Raw genomic sequence first — 16,909 nt, forward strand, 5'->3', positions numbered from 1 at the left:
ACAACAAGGTTCCCTTTGGTAGCAAATTCCATCAGGGCCCCAGGAAACCAGTCTGACCCCCCAGCTGTGACCCTTGTGTCCCCCGACATCCCATCATCCCCTGGAGAACAGCCTCCCGCCTCCTTGTCCTCCCTGGAGGACCCAAGGCTAAAACCAAATCGGAGGAGTGTGTGTGAAGCCCCCAGCAGAGTGTTTGGCACTTAGCAGGTCCCCGAGGGTAAGTCATGGCTATGAGACTCAGTTTCTCCACCTGCAAAATGAGCTAATAGCCCCTCTCCTCCAGGCAGCGAGATGATCCTCCCAGTCTCGCGCAGCGAGGGCTCAGGCTCGGGGTCCAGTCGCGCCGTTTCCTCCCTGCCCCGCGGCCCCTCGTCTGTCTGCAGGGCGGAGGCCCCGGGCTCCCCAGCCCTTGGCGGGTGGCCGGTGGCGTGCTGACCTTTATTCTCTCTGCAGGTGCCGCTGCGGGCTCCGCCATTGGCAGTAAGTACGCACCCGGGTCCCCGCCCCGGGAAGGCGGGCACGAGCCTCCTTGCACGTCCTGGAGAGATGGGGAGAGGAAAGAGGGGGCGTTCCTGTGTCCCCGGGCCCACGGCCTCTCCACACCTTCCTCTCGTTGTGCCCATTTGCTGCTTCACACCGCCCCTCCTTCCTTCTCCTTTGTGGTCACAGTCACGTGCCTCTCACAGCTTCCCCCTCGAGCTTCTTGGTTTGGGCTGCTTTGGAAAGTCTCCTTGACCCCTGGGTGAACTAGCCACTCCTCCCTCTCCCACCAGACAAGAGTGGGGGTCACCTTCCTCCCCAACCCGTGGTAGGCTCCCCGGCAGCCTGACCGTGGGGTCCGGCCTCCCTCCAGGCAGCCTGCAGTTATCACCCTGCAGCCGCTTGGCTTGGGCCCAGAGCACTGGAGGAAGCGGGGAGGGGGGGGAGGGAGGAGGGAGCGGGGGGGGGTCTTGGGAGCTCAGCGAGGAGGCAGAGAGGGTGGGCGTGGGTGCTGGCAGGCCATCCTGAAGTCGTCTTCAGCTACCGCCTCTCAGGTGCTGGAAGCGCCAGGCCTGCGCTAAGCAGGATGCTCTGGCGTCTCATTTCATCCTTGCACCGCCACCCTAGGTGGGTATCGCGGTCTGAGTCAGCAGGAAAGGACCAGCCAGTGGGAAAGAGACCCCCAAAGCTCAGAAATGTTTCTGGGGGGCGCTGCTTCCCCACCCCCTCCCCCCCAGGGCTCTTTGGGGGCACCATCCCACCCAGGCTGGGCCACCACTGGACGGAGAGGGCACCAGAAGGAAGTTGGATCCTGGGGGGGATGCAGCCACTCCATGAGGTCTTAGTTGCTTCTCTGTGTTGCCCCTCACCCACCAGCTCCTCCACTCTTGCTTCTCTCATCTCTCGCCAGGCATCAGCAGGTCCCGGAAAGACCCTGCCCCCAAAGCCCCTGTGGCCACTGTGGCCGTGAAGGGGGACCCTGCCACTCCTGCCCCCAGCATGCCCACCGCTTGGGCCCCCAGGGCCCCCAGCAACCCACAGCCCACAGGTGGGTGCCCAGGTGCAGCCCCGCTGCCCTGCCCTTCACCACCTCTCTCCCGAGTCTCTGCCTGTGTCTGTGAGGTGCGATGCTGGGGGGTCAGCTCTGGGGAGAGCTTGGCTCGGAGAGTAGAGGATGCTAGAACCCTAGAGCCACAAGAGCATGGGGCTCAGGGGCCTTCAGACCATCGGAACCCCCCTGTCACGGGGCCCCAGTCAGAGGATACAGGGCTCACTTTAAGCTCCTGGAATGTTCTTCCTCTTGCCCCCCAAGGCACTGCTCAGGAGGGCCCTGAGACCACCATGGCCAAAAGGACAGGGTGACCTAGGAGGAAGGGGCCTGGTGGCAGCAAGGCCACGTGAAGTTCACTCAAGGCCGGGGCCTGTCTCTCAGCAGCACTCCTGCCTCAGTGCTCCACAGAGCCAGCCGTCCCCACCCCCTGACCCCGGCCACCTACACCCTGCTCTGCCCCCAGCCAGCCAGCAGCCAGCGCTGGGAATGGCCAGTGTGGGATTAGCTGAGAAGGCAGACTCCTCAGATCAGAAAGGCGGAGGGCGCCTCTGAGCCTCTGAGCGGGGTTTTTAGAACATGGACTGCTGGGCATTTCGGGGCTGAGTGTGGGGGGCAGGGCCAGGCCGGGGCCCACTTCCTGACCCATGTCAACCAGGGCGACCCCACTCAGGGGTCTGCAGCTACAGACAGGCTGGGAAACACCCATTCTCTAATGCAAATTTCCCTCCAAAGGCAGGATTTGTGTGTTTTCGAGGCTTGGAGTGCTGGGCTGGCCCTCTGGTCTCACCTGGGGAGTCCCGTAAGACCCTGCCCACTGCATGTGCCAGGAGTCTGGAAGGAATCAACCTTCCAGAGGGTTCCAGGAAGATGGCAGCCAAGGGGAATCCTTCCTGGTCCCAGCTGGGACCCAGAAGGGGCATAAGATAGCTCTTTTTCTCTCTCCCTCCTTCTCCACGGAGGCATTTGCAGGAGGTGAGGGCTAGCAGGACACTCGAGGACTTCAGGGGAGCCTCCTGGCCCAAGAATCCTCTTTGGGGTGGAGGATGGGGTCACTCTGGGAATTCCAGGCTCCGGACATGAGCTGGTCCAGCCGCCTGAGACTTGTGCTTTTTTGCTGAGCCTGTCGATGGGCGGACGGGAGCAAAAATAGTCGTGGTGGGTGCTGTGTCTGCCTGCAAATGGTGGTCTGTCTGGGTGGGAGGCCAGACGCGCTCTCTCTCTCTCTCTGTCTGCACACACACACACACACACCCCTCAAGGAACATTGCACCCATTGTCAGAGCTGCCTTGATTTGGCGGAGGGCGAACTGCGAAGCTGGGAGTTAAGGAGAGAGTCAGAGGCAGGGCAGTGAGCCTGGAAGAGGTGAGGTTAGAGTCAGGAAGGTCCTCGGGACCCACATGGTGAGGAGGTGGCCCCCTCCCTCCAGGCTGGACTATCAAACACTTAGTGAGGGTGTGGTCAGCTCTGATCCTGAGCCCAGCACCGGGTACAGGGCATTAAGGGGAGAAGGAGGTTCCAGAGGGACAGCTGGGGACCTGAGCAGCCTGCCTCTAGGGATCATCCCTCCTCTTTAGCAACTGAAGCCGATGCATGGGGCTCCCATTATTCCTGGACCCCCACTGACAATGACAATGGCTCCAGGTGGTGGAGAGTGGACTTCCCCTGGCCTAAGAGCCACTCTGGCGTTGTAGTCCTCGCTCACAGCTCGGTCAGGTGAGGGCTGTTATTTTCCTAGTCCGGTAGGTGAGGATAGGAAGGCTTAGGAAGAAGCAGCTAAATTTTATGGTATATAAATCACACCTCAATAAAGCTGTTTAGAAAGAAAAAAGAAAGAAAGAAGCAGCTGCTCAAGGTAACAGGGTTACCAAGGCGCACGGGCAGGACTTGAACTCGAACTCGGGGCTCGCTGACTCCAGGCACCACCTGCCCACTCAGCCCCTGCAGTGCTACCGCCCTGAGGCTTCGGGGAGGGGGCTGGGAGGTGGTGCTGTCTTTAAGGCCTGGCTTGCACAGCTCCAAAGGAACAGACGGGGCCTCCATCTGGTCTTGGCACATGACACAGGCCGCTGTGCTGCGAGAATGTTCTTCCCGCACACCTGAGCATGTCCCAGGAGAGCCCAGCCAGGCGTCTTTCCTGCCCCCAGAAAGGTCCTGAGTCTCTCCAGGTGCCTCCCAACAGGTGCTTCAGGCTCTTTGGCCAGAGTCCAGCGGGGCCCAGGAACCCCTGCCCAGATGCCTCTCCTGCCTGCCAAGGTCACGCCGTCTGCAGGGAGGGGCTGCCGGCCGGCGGGCAAGGCCGCTCAGACTAATCCCCTCCCTGGCCGGCCCGCGGAGGGTGGAGGGGGAGAGGCACCAAGCCAAGTGCCTCCGGGGCGGGTTTACTGCGGCTCTAATTAAGCCCTTGCCAATTTGGGTCCAGCAGCCTCTTCTCCTCATTGAACACCAAATTAGTGTCAATTTGATGTCCAAAGGCCCCCAGCTCCCAGCTGGAAAGTCTCCCACACTTTTCAGCTGGTAGATTTTCTTTTTCTTTCCCCACCAACCGGCATGGTGCATAATCCCTTTAAGAAGGGGGAGAAATCCGATTTCTCCCCTGCCCCTTTGGGTTTGTCCTTTGAAATTCGGCCCAGAGCCATTCTTTGCCTTTGCCAGCCTGCCTGCCTCCCCTGTGGTGTGTCCAGCTACTCTCGGAGATGGGCACTGTGGTATCTGGGGTTTGGCTCATGTTGGGGTCCATGAAAATGGGCCCAAACCAGGGGGTAGGGAGGTAGGAAAGGTGCTGACTGGGGAGGCACACCAGACGTTGGAGGATGCTCCGGTCCCTGGATTGGGGTTTGACAGGAAGCCTTTGAGGACCCTTCTGGACACATTGACGTCTTGCCCAGAACACACTCCCCCTTTACAGCCATTGGGCAGAGACTCAACACAGAGAGGTCTGGGTCCAGGCACGGGACTCCATCTACCTCACCCCTGCAGTCGGAACCGGGGCCACACAGGGAGGGTGGACAAGTTCCAAGACTCAGGTGTCCCACTGAAGAAAGGACTCCCCTCTGGCTTGAAGTCCACCTGTGCCCTCCACAGGCTGCACTCGTGTAGACGCTGCCTCTCCAGTAGATTTGGACCCAGTTCTGTGTTGGCCAGTATAGTTAGAACCGCTTCTTATAGTGCTGCTTCTCATAAGGGGCGTGTGGGGCTGTCTGAGTTTGATGTCTCGGTCAGTCCCAGGATTCCCCGACTCCCACCCCCTCGCATAACTCCGTTTCTTCTCTTCTTTCCCCCCAAGAGTGGATCAGGCCACCTACAGCCGCCCCCCTCGGGAAGAGCCCCCCCTGGCCCCAGGTGTCCTCCAGTGCAGAAGGTATGGGGGGCAGGGCCTTAGCTCCTTCGTAGCCCCCTAGGCCCCTCCCTCTGTAGTGGAGGTAGCGGGTGTGTGTGGTGGGGACCGAGGGAGGGAGGGGGCCTGAGGGGCAGGGCCTGGGAGCTCTACCTGCTCCCAACCCCAACTCTTACCTGCCTAGAAAGGGCCTGTGTGACCTCACCAAACCCGAACCCTCTTCATCCTACACTCTCCCTGAGGGCTTGGGAGCCAAGTGGAGACTCTGCCCTCATAACATAATCCTCTCTCCTGCCACCATCATTCACCAGACACCCCAGGCAGTGAGAGAGCTCAGAGAGAGTCAGAGCGGGCTTCCCGCAGGAGCTGGGGGGCAGTCAGACCCAGAAGAGGGGTTGACTGAGTAGATGAAGGGAGAACGTAGCATATTCCAGGCGGCAGGACCAGCGGGGGCAAAGGCTTGGTGGTGCGATGGGGGTGAGCAACCGGCCCGGCAAAGCGGAAGATGTGTTGGTTAAACGAGGGCAGTGGGGCATCGTGGAAGGCACTGATCCCCAGCCAAGAGCCTCATTCTTCCACTGCGGTGGGAGGAGCCACACATGGGCTTGCTTGTAGCCATGGATGGACACACGCAGGAAGCACACAGGGCCTGCCTGAGTCTCCAAGAAGGGAAGCTGTCCCCGGTCCCAGCTCACCTTGTTCCCTGGACAGTAGGCCTAATGCCCAGACTTAGGCAGCAGCCCACCCCACACCTCAAGCTCCCTCAGCGCCAGCTCGCCGCGCTGAGCAGGGCTTTGAGCGCCCTCTGCTGGCAGGCAGTTCCAGAGCCTGAACCACAGTTGGTGAATGTCTGTGGTTCCCAGCAACCTGGAGGCCCCTGGGTCCGGGCATCCTCCCTGGTGATGGACACAGGTAGAGCCCTGCCCTCGACTGACAAGGGCACCACAGACTCCCAAAGGGAGGTAGCAATGCTTCTGGGACAGTGTCATGGTCACCCACAAAGATGGGGCTTGGGGCTCCGGTGGGATCCTGGGCAGTGAAAGGCAGGTGCTGTCTGTGCTCGTGGCTCGGCAACACCTGCGAGTGGGGAATCCATGGACGGTAGAGGACACTCTTTGGCTGGGGCAGGGAGACTGCTCTGGAAAGTAAGGGAGATGCCAAAGTCTCAAATGCCAGCTTCAGACTCTGGATTTGATGCTCAAGGGAGCTTGGAGAAGAGAGGAGAGAGCAAAGCGATGTTTTCAATCAGTTAAAAACTTGTTTGGCTTCAGCAAAGTGCTTAGTGCTCTGTGTGGGATGCTTGGGACAGAGAAGTCATCTGGGAGGATTAGTCCAGCTGGATGCGTAGGAGGTCTCCGAGGGGGGACCAAAGGCAGGGCTGGTTCTGCATGCCCCTGGATGTGCTGTGTCACCTCCAATCTGAGCAGGCGACAGGGCTGCCCCAGAGCTTGCCAGGGCACCTTGGGAGCCTTTGTTGGGCTTTTCCTGAGTCTGGATAGCCCGCCCTGGACAGCTGGACCGTGGCTGATGAAAGAGCTTGTTTCTCATCTCTCCAAGCTGTGGGCACCTCTGCCACTGCCCCTGCCAAGGCCTCCAAACCCTTCCAGCTCAGGCCCAAATCTCCGCAAGTGATGCCTCTTGAAGAATTCCAAGGTAAGAGGAAGGCCCCAGGCCGGATCAGCCCTCCTCCACCCCTCTCCCCTGCCTCACTGCGACAAAGGATGCCTGGCTCGGAAAGCCCTCCCGCAGCAGCTGGGTCAAGGTGAAACTGAGCCTGTCTTCCCTCCCGTCCTCCCTCCCCAGGGGAGCTGGGAGCAGGTATGACTCAGAAGCACAGTGGGCAGGCACAGGGCAGGCAGAGCAGCTGCCAGAAATAGCCAGTCCCGGCTCCCCTGGGAGGTGTGGCCCAGGCCCAGGGGCTTGTCTTGGTGGAAGCAAGATCTGGGACACAGGGGTCACAAACACTACTCCTTGGGACACTTGGAGGATGCCTCACCTTCTCGTTGTCCCTGGAGGGACAAGGTGATGGGGGCAGCTCCAGGAGGCCCAAGGCGTGGGAATGCCCACCATCTCCTCCTGGGCACACCTCAGAGGCTCATTTCTCCAAGGTCTCCCATGTTCTTGACCGCCAACACCTGCTCAGTCCCCCCCTCCCATCACCAAAGGGAGGTCGGGTCCCCTGGAGATACACACATGCTATTTCACGAGGGGGGCCAGCATCCTTCCTTGTTCTGCGACAGCCATGTGGCTTTCTTGCTCAGAGGTGTTGAACCCGTTAGGAGGGACACCAAGGGATGGCCCCCATTCTTGCAGCAGGAAAGGTGACTCTTCTCACCAAACCCCACCCCTTTGTTATGTCATGGGATCCACCACCAACCCGTGGGGGCCTTGCTCTGGGTCACAGGACTTGCCCAGTCCCTGGAGCAGAGGCAGGGCTGGAGGAGACAGCAGGATGGGGCGGAGATGACTGTCCTCGGTCTGGAGTCACATGCCTCCAGTAAGAGTCAGAAGCGGGGCCAGGACTAGGGGGAGGCAAAGCGAGGTGCCCAGGGCACAAACCTTAAGGTGGCACTCACTCTCAGGGCCGTGCAAGATCGGGCCCTCTGGTGCCAGTCAGATTTGCAGAACAGCACAGGCTGGTAAGAAAGGGTCCTGCAGGTGGGCGTTTTCCTTCCACCGTCTTCCAAAGCAGCCTGCGGAGGAAGCTCCTGGCCCATTCCATCTCGTCCAGCGTTCATGCATGCAGCTCTCCTCCCCTGACTCGCTGGGGATACAATGGTGAACGCACACCATGAACCCAGGCACCCCCCTCCCTGAGCTCACAGTCTGTCGGCTTGACCTGACCCTGCATGAATCATTTTCTAATCACCCCGGCATCCCATGGGCATCCTTCAGAGAGCACCTCGCCGTGGCACCCAGCAGGCCCTTAGTGGGTGCTGCCCATTTATCCTCCTGGGCGTCTGCCCACAGGGCCAGGTGGGAATTTGTGGGCTGGGCCTACACTGCTCCTCCTTCGGGTTCCAAGGCGGCAGGCCTGTCTCTTCCCAAGTAGTACAGAAGTGCTGGAGGTCCAGGGCACCTTCCCGTGCCAGGTCCTACCCCACTACATGTCCTGGGTGGGTCCTTCCTCTCGCTGTGCCTCAGTTTCCTGGAACACACGTTGGGGGGTGGGGGAGCAGGAAGGCACCGTCTCCTTGCGCTCACTGACTTGGCGTCTCTCCCGCTTGCCCGGTGCAGACTGCGAGTGCTACGGCCACTCCAACCGCTGCAGCTACATTGACTTCCTCAACGTGGTGACCTGCGTCAGCTGCAAGCACAACACGCGAGGCCAGCACTGCCAGCACTGCCGGCTGGGCTACTACCGCAACGGCTCCGCCGAGCTGGACGACGAGAACGTGTGCATCGGTGAGCCGGGCGCAGCGCGGGAAGGCGCTGGAATGGGGCGAAGGGCCCAAGGCCGGCAGAGCGCTGTTAGGTGGGGTCTGGAGACCCCTGCGTCTGAATCCCCTGGGGAGGCGGTGGAAATTGCAGCTCCAGGGCGCATTCCAGCTGGGCGTCTCTAAAGACAGAAGCCTCCGGAGTCCGCTCTATTAATAACCTCCCCGTGCGGTCTTTCCCGAAGGCACTGGAGTTTGAGAACCACTGGTTAGAGTCAGACTGGTTCTAGAGCTTGCCTTGCTGCTGTGTGCATGTGAGCAATTCCCTTCCCTTCTCTGGGCCTCAGTTTCCCCATTTGTAAAATCAGGAGGCGGATCGGATCAAAGATTTTCAACCCTTTTTTGTGGTTGAAGCTTCTCTTCAAGTGAAATTGTTCCGATGGGTTGTAAGCAGAGGCCCAACTTACAAAGCCGCCCACCCACAAGCCCCAGTGGGCACTTGGTCTGATTTCCTCAAACGCTGCTCCAGGACTGGCTTTCGGGGGTAGAAAAGGAAGTCATGGGGGCCCTGTGCCTGGGCAGGGGCGGGCCATCCCAGAAGACCAAACCCGTGGCCCCCAGCCAACACCCACCAGCCTGGAAGGGTTGCCCACCAGCCCGGGCTCTGTCTCCTGTAGAGAGCAGGTCTTGGCCCTAGGGTGCCCAGCCCCCTGGGGACCCAATGGCTCATCCCCCACCCAGCTGGCCAGCTCTGGCCGCACAGAGGAGGGCAGCCCACAGAGCTGGAGCCAGCAGTCTGAATTATGGCGGCAGCCTTCAGATAATAACATCAACTCTAAAGTGAGCCAAAGGGAACTGTGCTGCCCCTGTCACACTGGCCAGCTTCAGGGGCAGGGCGGGGCCTCTGGGTCCCATTAGTGGTGCCCCTCCTCACCCCCTCCTTTGCCTTCTCTCTCTGCCTGCACCCCTAGGCCCAGCACTGGGCTTCAAGGGCTCCCAGAGTGGGGACATTTGCCCCCTCCCACAGAGCCGAGGCCCCAGGAAACCAACTGGGGAGGGGCCGGGAGAGGCTGGCGGCCTCTGGGGCTGCTCCGCCATTCGGCCTGAAGAGGAGCTATAGGTGTGGGCTACGCCCTCCCCCCCAAAACACACACAGAAACCCCACAGCCTGGATGCCCCACGGCCTCTGAGAGGCTTCTCCCACCTGTCAGAGTCGTAGCTCTTTAGAGCTGGGAGGGATCTGAGCCCGTTCCAGTGACACGCGGAGACTGAGGCCCAGAGAGGGGAAGGGGCTGGCCCAGGCCACACAGCGCCAGGGCCCGGGATGGGGGAGTTAATGGATGCCAGGGAATGATGACAGTCTTCCCTCAAGATCTGGACACCCCAGACAGCCCCCACCCGCCGTCCAGCCGCGGGGAGCGTCTTCTGCGGAGTGCCGAGACTCGGCGGGGAGGGATGCGGGGCCGGGCGGGTTGGAGGGCCAGGCGGAGGGCGCCCACGAGTCGCTCAGGCCGCACGCCGTGCACGTGTCCATGCAGAATGTAACTGCAACCAGATCGGCTCCGTGCACGACCGGTGCAACGAGACAGGCTTCTGCGAGTGCCGCGAGGGCTCGGCGGGGCCCAAGTGCGACGACTGCCTCCCCACGCACTACTGGCGCCAGGGCTGCTACCGTGAGTGCGCGCCCGCGGGGGGCGGGGCCTGATGCTGCCAGAGGCGGGGTGTGGGTGGTGGGCGGGGCCAGCAGGGAGTGGAGGAGCCTGGTGCGACTGGGAATAGTCAAGAGCCAGGAAGGCAGTTGGAGGCAAGAGTGGAGCTGGGGGTTGGTTGGAGTTGGGGAGACCCGAAGGACGAGTCGGCGTTAGCCACGGGAAGAGGGTGGAAGGGCGCTCCAGGCACATGAAACAGCGTGTGTAAAGCTCTGGAGGTGACAAAGCAGGTGCGTGTGAAGAACCGCGCCAAGGCCAGTGGGCTGGACAGCCAGGCGCAGTGGCGGCAGGGAGGCGGGGGCCAGGTCTCGCCCGGCTGTTGCTAACATCCACGCGGGGGCCAAGTGCGCCCTGAGCCTCCAACACCCTCTGTCCAGGCCGCGCCCCCAGGGTTCACACGTCCCAGTCGCTGAAGCTCTAACCGGGGGGTTGGAGGGTGGACCGGGCCACCACCCGCGTTAACTGCCCCTCCGCCCCGCAGCCAACGTGTGCGACGACGACCAGCTGCTCTGCCAGAACGGCGGCACGTGCGTGCAGAACCAGCGCTGCGCCTGCCCGCGCGGCTACACCGGCGTGCGCTGCGAGCAGCCCCGCTGCGACCCCGCGGACGACGACGGCGGCCTGGACTGCGACCGCGCGCCCGGGGCCGCCCCGCGCCCCGCCACCCTGCTCGGCTGCCTGCTGCTGCTGGGGCTGGCCGCCCGCCTGGGCTGCTGAGCCGGCCCGCGGGACCCGCGGCCCGGGAGGGCCGGTGCGCGCGCCCTGCGCCCTGCGCCCGGGAGCCGGGCCGGCGGCGGGAAGGGTGCGGCCCGAGCTGCTCCCAGGTGCTACTCAGCAGAGTCCTCCCGCCCCCTCAGTGGCACCTGCCCCCTGCCCGGCACTGCAGCAGGGGGCGCCGTGGGGCCCCGGCCGCAGCGACCTGCGATTTTGGTCTTAGTTTTTCTTTTCTATTTCCCGCCGCCCCGCCCCCCCTTTTTTTGGCAGGCGGTGAGGCAGGGGGTGGGGGAAACGCTGCTCACCCCCGACTCCCCCAGGTCCTGCCTCCCACCCCACACACACACAGACACACGACTGTTGCGGACGCGCCCTGCGCCGGGCCCGGCTGCCCATCAGCGGCCGCCCCGGAACTCCAGCTGCCTACAACTCCAGCCGCTACCTTGATTCTCTTTTATATTCTCTCTTGGTTTTCCTTTGCAACCCACCAGACCCCAGGCCCCCGGAGAGGCCTGGTGACCAAGGACCCCGCCGTCTGCGGGACGGAGTTAGGAAGGAGGGTGGGGAGGGCTGGAAACTTTGTTTTGTAGAGAACTATTTTTGTTTGTATTACTGTCCCCTGTAAGGAGGGACCCGAGCCCGACGCCGCTCACCCCCCGGGTGGTTGATGGTGTATAATCCGACAGAGTAAAGAATCTGCTCACTGCTGCCTCCACGGCCTGTGTTCTTTCTCTGTGTGTTCACTTACACCCGGCAGGTTTGGGGTTTAAACAGGAGCCCACAAAATCGCCTTAAAGAAACGATTTCCCTCTCAGGGCCACCACCTCCCCAGGCACTTCTGTGAATGAGAACAGGCAGCCCTCCTCCTTGGCCAGGCGTCGCCCTGCCAGTGACCACAGGTTAGGAGCTTCCCCAAACTTAAGAGGTTGTCTCCCTTCTGTCCCTAAAACAAACAAACAAACAAAAAAAAAAACCAGAGCTTTTGGCGCTTCTCTTCTGCTGTCCTCAAATTTCAAAGCACATGGTGGACATTGGTTTCGTCACTGAGAAGTCCCCGGGAAATGAGCGGCAGAGCGTTCTGATAGAGCGTGACTGCCTGGCTGCGATTTCTAAATCAGGATGGATGGGTCCTCTCACTCCTGCTGGACCCCGAGCCTCAGGCCCGCTGCCTGCCGCCGCCTCCTTCCAGCGCCCCCTGCTGGCAAGAGATTCCCAAGGTGGGCGCAGGCAGGCGGAGGTGGGCACCGCCAAGGTCCACAGCAGACCGCCCTGTCCTTCCCCTTTCCCTCCTGGAGGTCAGGGAGGGGCCCTGGGGCAGCATGGGAGCGGTGAGAGGAAGCTCTGAAGAACGAGGTCCGTCAACTGAGGCCCTTTGCCACACGAGGGCCACCCCCCCAGCCCTTGGGCGTTGCACGTCCCCCTGCTGCTTGTCCAGAAGATGGGCATTCTCTCCTCACCTACTTCCTTGCGAGCAGGTTCCCAGCCCCACGACTGGGTTCTGCTTCCTAGTTGCTCCCACAGCCCCACCTGCAGGTACCCTGGGCCCTCGGCTTCCGCCAGCTGCAGCCACTCTTTCAGGGGTGGGGAGTTTAGACCCGCGCCCCTCCCTCCAGTGCCCAAAGCAAGGCTGAGACCGAATTTAGCAAAACTTGGCCTTCAGGATGACAAGAGATTGCCACACAGCGAAGCAGGGGGAGCTACAACTGGATCGGAACTGTTATTCACAGCATCTCAAGGCCAAACGCAGCCACGACCCCGCCCCGCCCCGCTCCACCTCCTCCCTCGGCTCCCACTCCCAACACCAGCTTGCAGCGGTCAGCGCCCAGCCCCCAAAGGAAGTGGTCCCGCCTGGCTTCATCCCCCCCATCCCCATGGTCCATCCCCACCTTCTTCCTTATTGACAGTGCCCCACAAAGCCCAGCTAAAAGGAAACATCTCTGGAGCTTCTTGAAGAATGGGAGTGGCCATGTGACAGTTCTGGCCAATGAGATGTAAGCAGGAGGGATGGGCAGGGCTTCCAGAAAGTTCCTTAGAAGCATCCCTATCCGGAACTCCCCACCAAACCTCAGTTGGCCAGGTTTTGGGCCCTGGCCTTTCTCTCTGGCCCCTCCCCCTGGCGCTCAGTCGCAGGCTGGGCCCCAGCCCCCACCCCCACCCCCGCAGCTCTGGGTGTGAGCGTCCACCTCAGGGATGGTGAAGCCAGGAAGGCGGAAGTTGCTTTTCTGAGATCCGAGCAGAGCTGGGGACCAGCCCTGGTTACCCACCTCTGCACTTCTGAATGTACGAGAAAAATAAATCTTGATGTGATTAAACGCTGGAATTTGGGTTTTCTGTTACATACAGACTTACTAATTCCTAAGTTATTGGCTCTCCCCACCCAGCATCTGGGCCCGCTCAGTCCACTGAAGCCGGAGAGACTAAACCCTCCGTCCCTCAGCTGGAGCCCCCACGTCATAATACTGCCCATGACAACAATGAAGACAGCGGACGACAGCACTAGGCCAAGGGGTTCAGGGCCTTGCTGTCTCGAACCACCTTTTTCCAGAACAGGACCTGCCTCCACCTTCAAATGAGTGCAGGGGCAGGCTGACCACGATCCACCTCCAGATGCCACCAACGGCTGGCTGCAGTTTGTGAACAGTGATGGTCTTCCTCCCGACCATCACAATATTCAAATAGAAAGGAACCACAATAGTGCATCGCCAAACACACCCCCCCAGTCTTGGGTCCAGCTCCCGAGACAGAAGCAGAGCTCGAGACAAGGGTTCAGTGCGTGGATTTGTTGAGGTAGGGAGGGAATCAGGAGAGGGAGAAGGGAACGGCCCCGCATGGGTGTCCAGCCTCAGCCTGCTCCACCGAGGGGGCTCTGGAGTACAAATCACATCTTGAGGCAAGGGGACAGCCTCATGTCAGCCAGCCGTCGGCTTCCTGCTGGTTGGGGGGATGCTGAAGTATAAGCGCCCTGTACAGAAGGTGGGCAGCGGTGAGCTGTTAACAGGCCAGCAGCCGCGGAGGGGGCGGCTCCCATAGAGGGGCTCTGGACAGGGCACCAATGGCTTCTACTGTGCACACACCTTTGTGTCACTCTGGGTGTGTCCCTGGAAGGCTTCTGAGGGGTCTGGGAGGAGAGAGGCCTTGCTGGGCAGTGCTGTGTCCTCCCCAACATCTCTCAACCCGCCCAGCGCTGTGTCAGCTTCCCTGGGACCAGTCTGTGAGAGCAAGGGCCGGGGAGGTGGAGCGTGTTGTAAATCCAAGTGGCAGCTCCAGTCTCTGAGGACGCGGCTCAGGCCCTGACCTCTGCCGGAGGGTGGAGGGAAAGTTGCCAGCGGCCATTTGGAAAACTCTGACATCTTCCAGGCGGCAGGGAGGAGAAAACAATGTAGTGGAGCCCAAAGTCATCGCCCAGCCTCCTTTGAACAGAGTGCCCTCGTCCCCAGAACCCACGTTCTGACATTGGGTCCATCCGAGAGGGAAGGAAGAGAGGGCTTCCGTTTCACAGCCTGGATGACAATAGTCACCTGTCCAGGGGCACTGTGCGAGCATCGTCACAGGAAGCCTCACCTTCACCCCAGGACAGGCGCCTCAGCCTCGGTGCCTTTGACATTTAGGCTGGATACTTGTGGGGGGCGGGGCGTGTAGGAGGAGGCGTCCTGTGCACTGCAGGATGTTTAGTAGCATCCCAGCCTCGGGCCACTAGATGCCAGTAGTACCTCCTGCCCGGCCTGACAACCAGAAGTGCCTCCAGGCATTGCAAATGGGGGGCAGAATTGTCCCCAGTTGGGAACCCGCGCCCCAGGTGGAAGGGATGGTCGTGCCGTTTTACAGAGGGACAAGCGGAGGTCAAGAGAGGGGAAGGGACTTGCCTGAAGTCACACTTGCTAAGAAGCGGGGCAGGAGTTGATTCAGGTCCAGAGCCCAGTTGAACCCAGACCATGCAGCCCCAGGCCCGGGGCAGCCACCCGGGGTGGGACCTGCAACTGCTCCTTCTCCCGCCCCTCCTGCCGCCTCCGCCCTGCAGCGGGCTCCGGGGCCTCGGAGCAAGGCGCCCTGGGGAGCCAGCCTTCATCGGCTCTTGCTGTCAGGGGACATGCCTCCACGCCCTGCCCCCACCTGCCCCCTCTCCATCAGTGGGCCTGCTGCGTCGGCGTCCCCGCCTCGCTCCCTGCCATGCCTCACGGGCCTGGGGCATCGATGGGCGCCTGGGGAGTGGCCATCGCACGTCCTGCACTTCCCGCTGGGCCGCTCTCCCCCAGGCCGAGGGATGCCCAGCACGTCCACAGCCAGAAGAGTTAGGGGAAGAGGCCCAGGGGAGAAAAGCCTTACTTATTTATTTTTCCTTTTTAAAACACAAATCACGACTGTAGGGAAGTTAGAAATACAGAAAAGCGAAATAATAATCATTTTTAAATGAAAATCACCCACAATCCTCCACCCAGAGCTAATAACTGTTAATATTTTCTGATGTACGTTTCTAGTACTTTTCCGTAAAACAAACCCGCAGGCAATTTCCCCGCCTTCCTTAAGCCCCGAGCTAAGCTTTGTGCTGAGGCCTGACATCCCTATTTCAAGGATCCCGGCAATGAAGCTGGGAAGTCGGCTCCAGGAGTATAGCCATTTTACAGCTGAGAACACTGAGGCTCCAAAAGCATCCAGGTTGGAGAGCGTAGGCGCAGCACCAAAAACCAGCTTTGGGTGATTTAGCAGAAAAGATTTCTTGAAGGATTGAGGGGCCCACAGACTCAGTGGGGGAGCTGGATGCACGGAGGGTGCCGTGAAGCCAGCATCGCCACCCAGTATCCTGCCCACGATGGGCTGGCCAGTGAGCCGCTGCTGCTGCTGTCCTGGTGGCCCACTCGCTGCCTCAGGCGCCGGCCCTGCCCCCAGGCCTGCCTCCTGTTGGCCTCCCTGCTGCGCCTCCCACCAGGTGCCCATACCCTCTGTCCACCATTTCCCATTCCATCAAGGGAGGGGGGCTGTCTTTCCCCAACCAGAGGAAGGGCACAAAGAAACAATGACTAGCCAGCACAGAGAGGGTAGGCAAGTCGCCCAGGGTCACACAGCCAACAAGAAGCAGAGTCCAGGATGGAAATCCAATCTCTCTGGCGCAGAAGCCCAAGCTTATAACACTGAGTGGCACCGTTGACACCTTTTTTCTCTATTTTGTTTATTTTTAATAATTCAGCCTCATCTTATACACACCATTTTTAGCCTGCTTTATAAAATTTAGCAATATATCCTGAATATCGAAGGAGGTATTTTAAGATGGAAAAGAAATGCAAGATCCCCTTCTTCCACTTTTGCTGTCACCTTCGCTCTTCCCCACCCAGAGCCCCGGTGGCGGCAGGACTCCAGCTCCCTGCAGGGCTGTCACTGCTTCACCCAAGAGGCCCTCTGAGGACACAGGGGCTGGCCAGGCTCCCAGAGACCCCATGGCTGTGTTCCTGGTGGCACAGAAGCCCTTGCTGTCCTTGAGGGTGGGCCCAAGGCCAGGTCAGGTGAACGCACCTGTGAGAGCAGCACTCCAGACGACTTCTGGCCAGAGGACACTTTTGTTGGCTGAGCAGGTGGCCCTGGGGCCCCGGCCAGGAGTAGCTGGAAGGGAGCCCGAGTCCTGGGAGCTCCAGGAGCTGGGCCCTGCAGCTGACATGAAAGGCACGGGCCTGACCCACACTGCATGTTCCCCAGCTGACATTTCTCCCCTGAAGGGGAGGTGGTTCCAAAGGCAGAAGGGATGGTGCTTAAGGGCACAGACTCTGGAGTCCCATCACATGGGCTCGAAGCTTGTCCTCCACCACCTGGATGACCTGGGGAAAGGTACTTAGTCTCTGCGTGCCTCAGTCTCCTCATCTGTGAAATGGCATGTTAATAGTACCTACATCATCGGGCTCTTGTGAGGCTGAAACAAGTTAACACGTGGAGGGCTTAGGACACGGCTTGGCACCAAGTCGGGGTCAGTGAGTGTCAGCTGTTGTCACTCCATCTCCCCCCCCCCGCCCCCGCCCCGTCCCAGAATCCCAGAACACCTGCCCGGTGGGGCAGTCTCTCACCCTCTCCTGCTTCCCTCTCTCCTTTCCTTCCTCCCTGCCTTCTCCCCCTCCCTCCCTCCCCTCATTCAGCACATACTTGAGTACCTCCAGGTGCCAGGCCCCAGGGCGCAATGAACCAGGCAGACCCCCCTCGCCCTCCCGGGCCCCTGAGTAGACAGAGGTGGGTCCTGCTGCCCAGGGCTCACAGTCTGGTCCA

At 60.8% G+C, this 16,909-nt stretch overlaps 1 protein-coding gene across 4 annotated transcripts in view; it reads left to right on the forward strand.

The window, feature by feature from the left end:
- NTNG2 (netrin G2) overlaps positions 1 to 10,811 on the forward strand; it is a 74,781-nt gene extending 63,970 nt beyond the window's left edge. The window contains exons 5-11 of one of the 4 annotated variants that reach the window (XM_023629191.2): positions 454 to 480; positions 1,391 to 1,528; positions 4,816 to 4,890; positions 6,424 to 6,519; positions 8,104 to 8,271; positions 9,782 to 9,916; positions 10,434 to 10,811. In XM_023629191.2, the coding sequence (XP_023484959.1) occupies positions 454 to 480; positions 1,391 to 1,528; positions 4,816 to 4,890; positions 6,424 to 6,519; positions 8,104 to 8,271; positions 9,782 to 9,916; positions 10,434 to 10,669 (875 nt within the window). In that variant the 3' untranslated portion in view covers positions 10,670 to 10,811. The remainder of the gene's footprint in view (positions 1 to 453; positions 481 to 1,390; positions 1,529 to 4,815; positions 4,891 to 6,423; positions 6,520 to 8,103; positions 8,272 to 9,781; positions 9,917 to 10,433) is intronic. The other 3 variants (XM_070251987.1, XM_023629198.2, XM_023629199.2) reach the window with 3 other exon arrangements.
- Positions 10,812 to 16,909: the final 6,098 nt, after the last annotated feature.

This window comes from Equus caballus, chromosome 25 (genome assembly GCF_041296265.1).
Source record: "Equus caballus isolate H_3958 breed thoroughbred chromosome 25, TB-T2T, whole genome shotgun sequence".
Classification (NCBI taxonomy): Eukaryota; Metazoa; Chordata; class Mammalia; order Perissodactyla; family Equidae; genus Equus; species Equus caballus.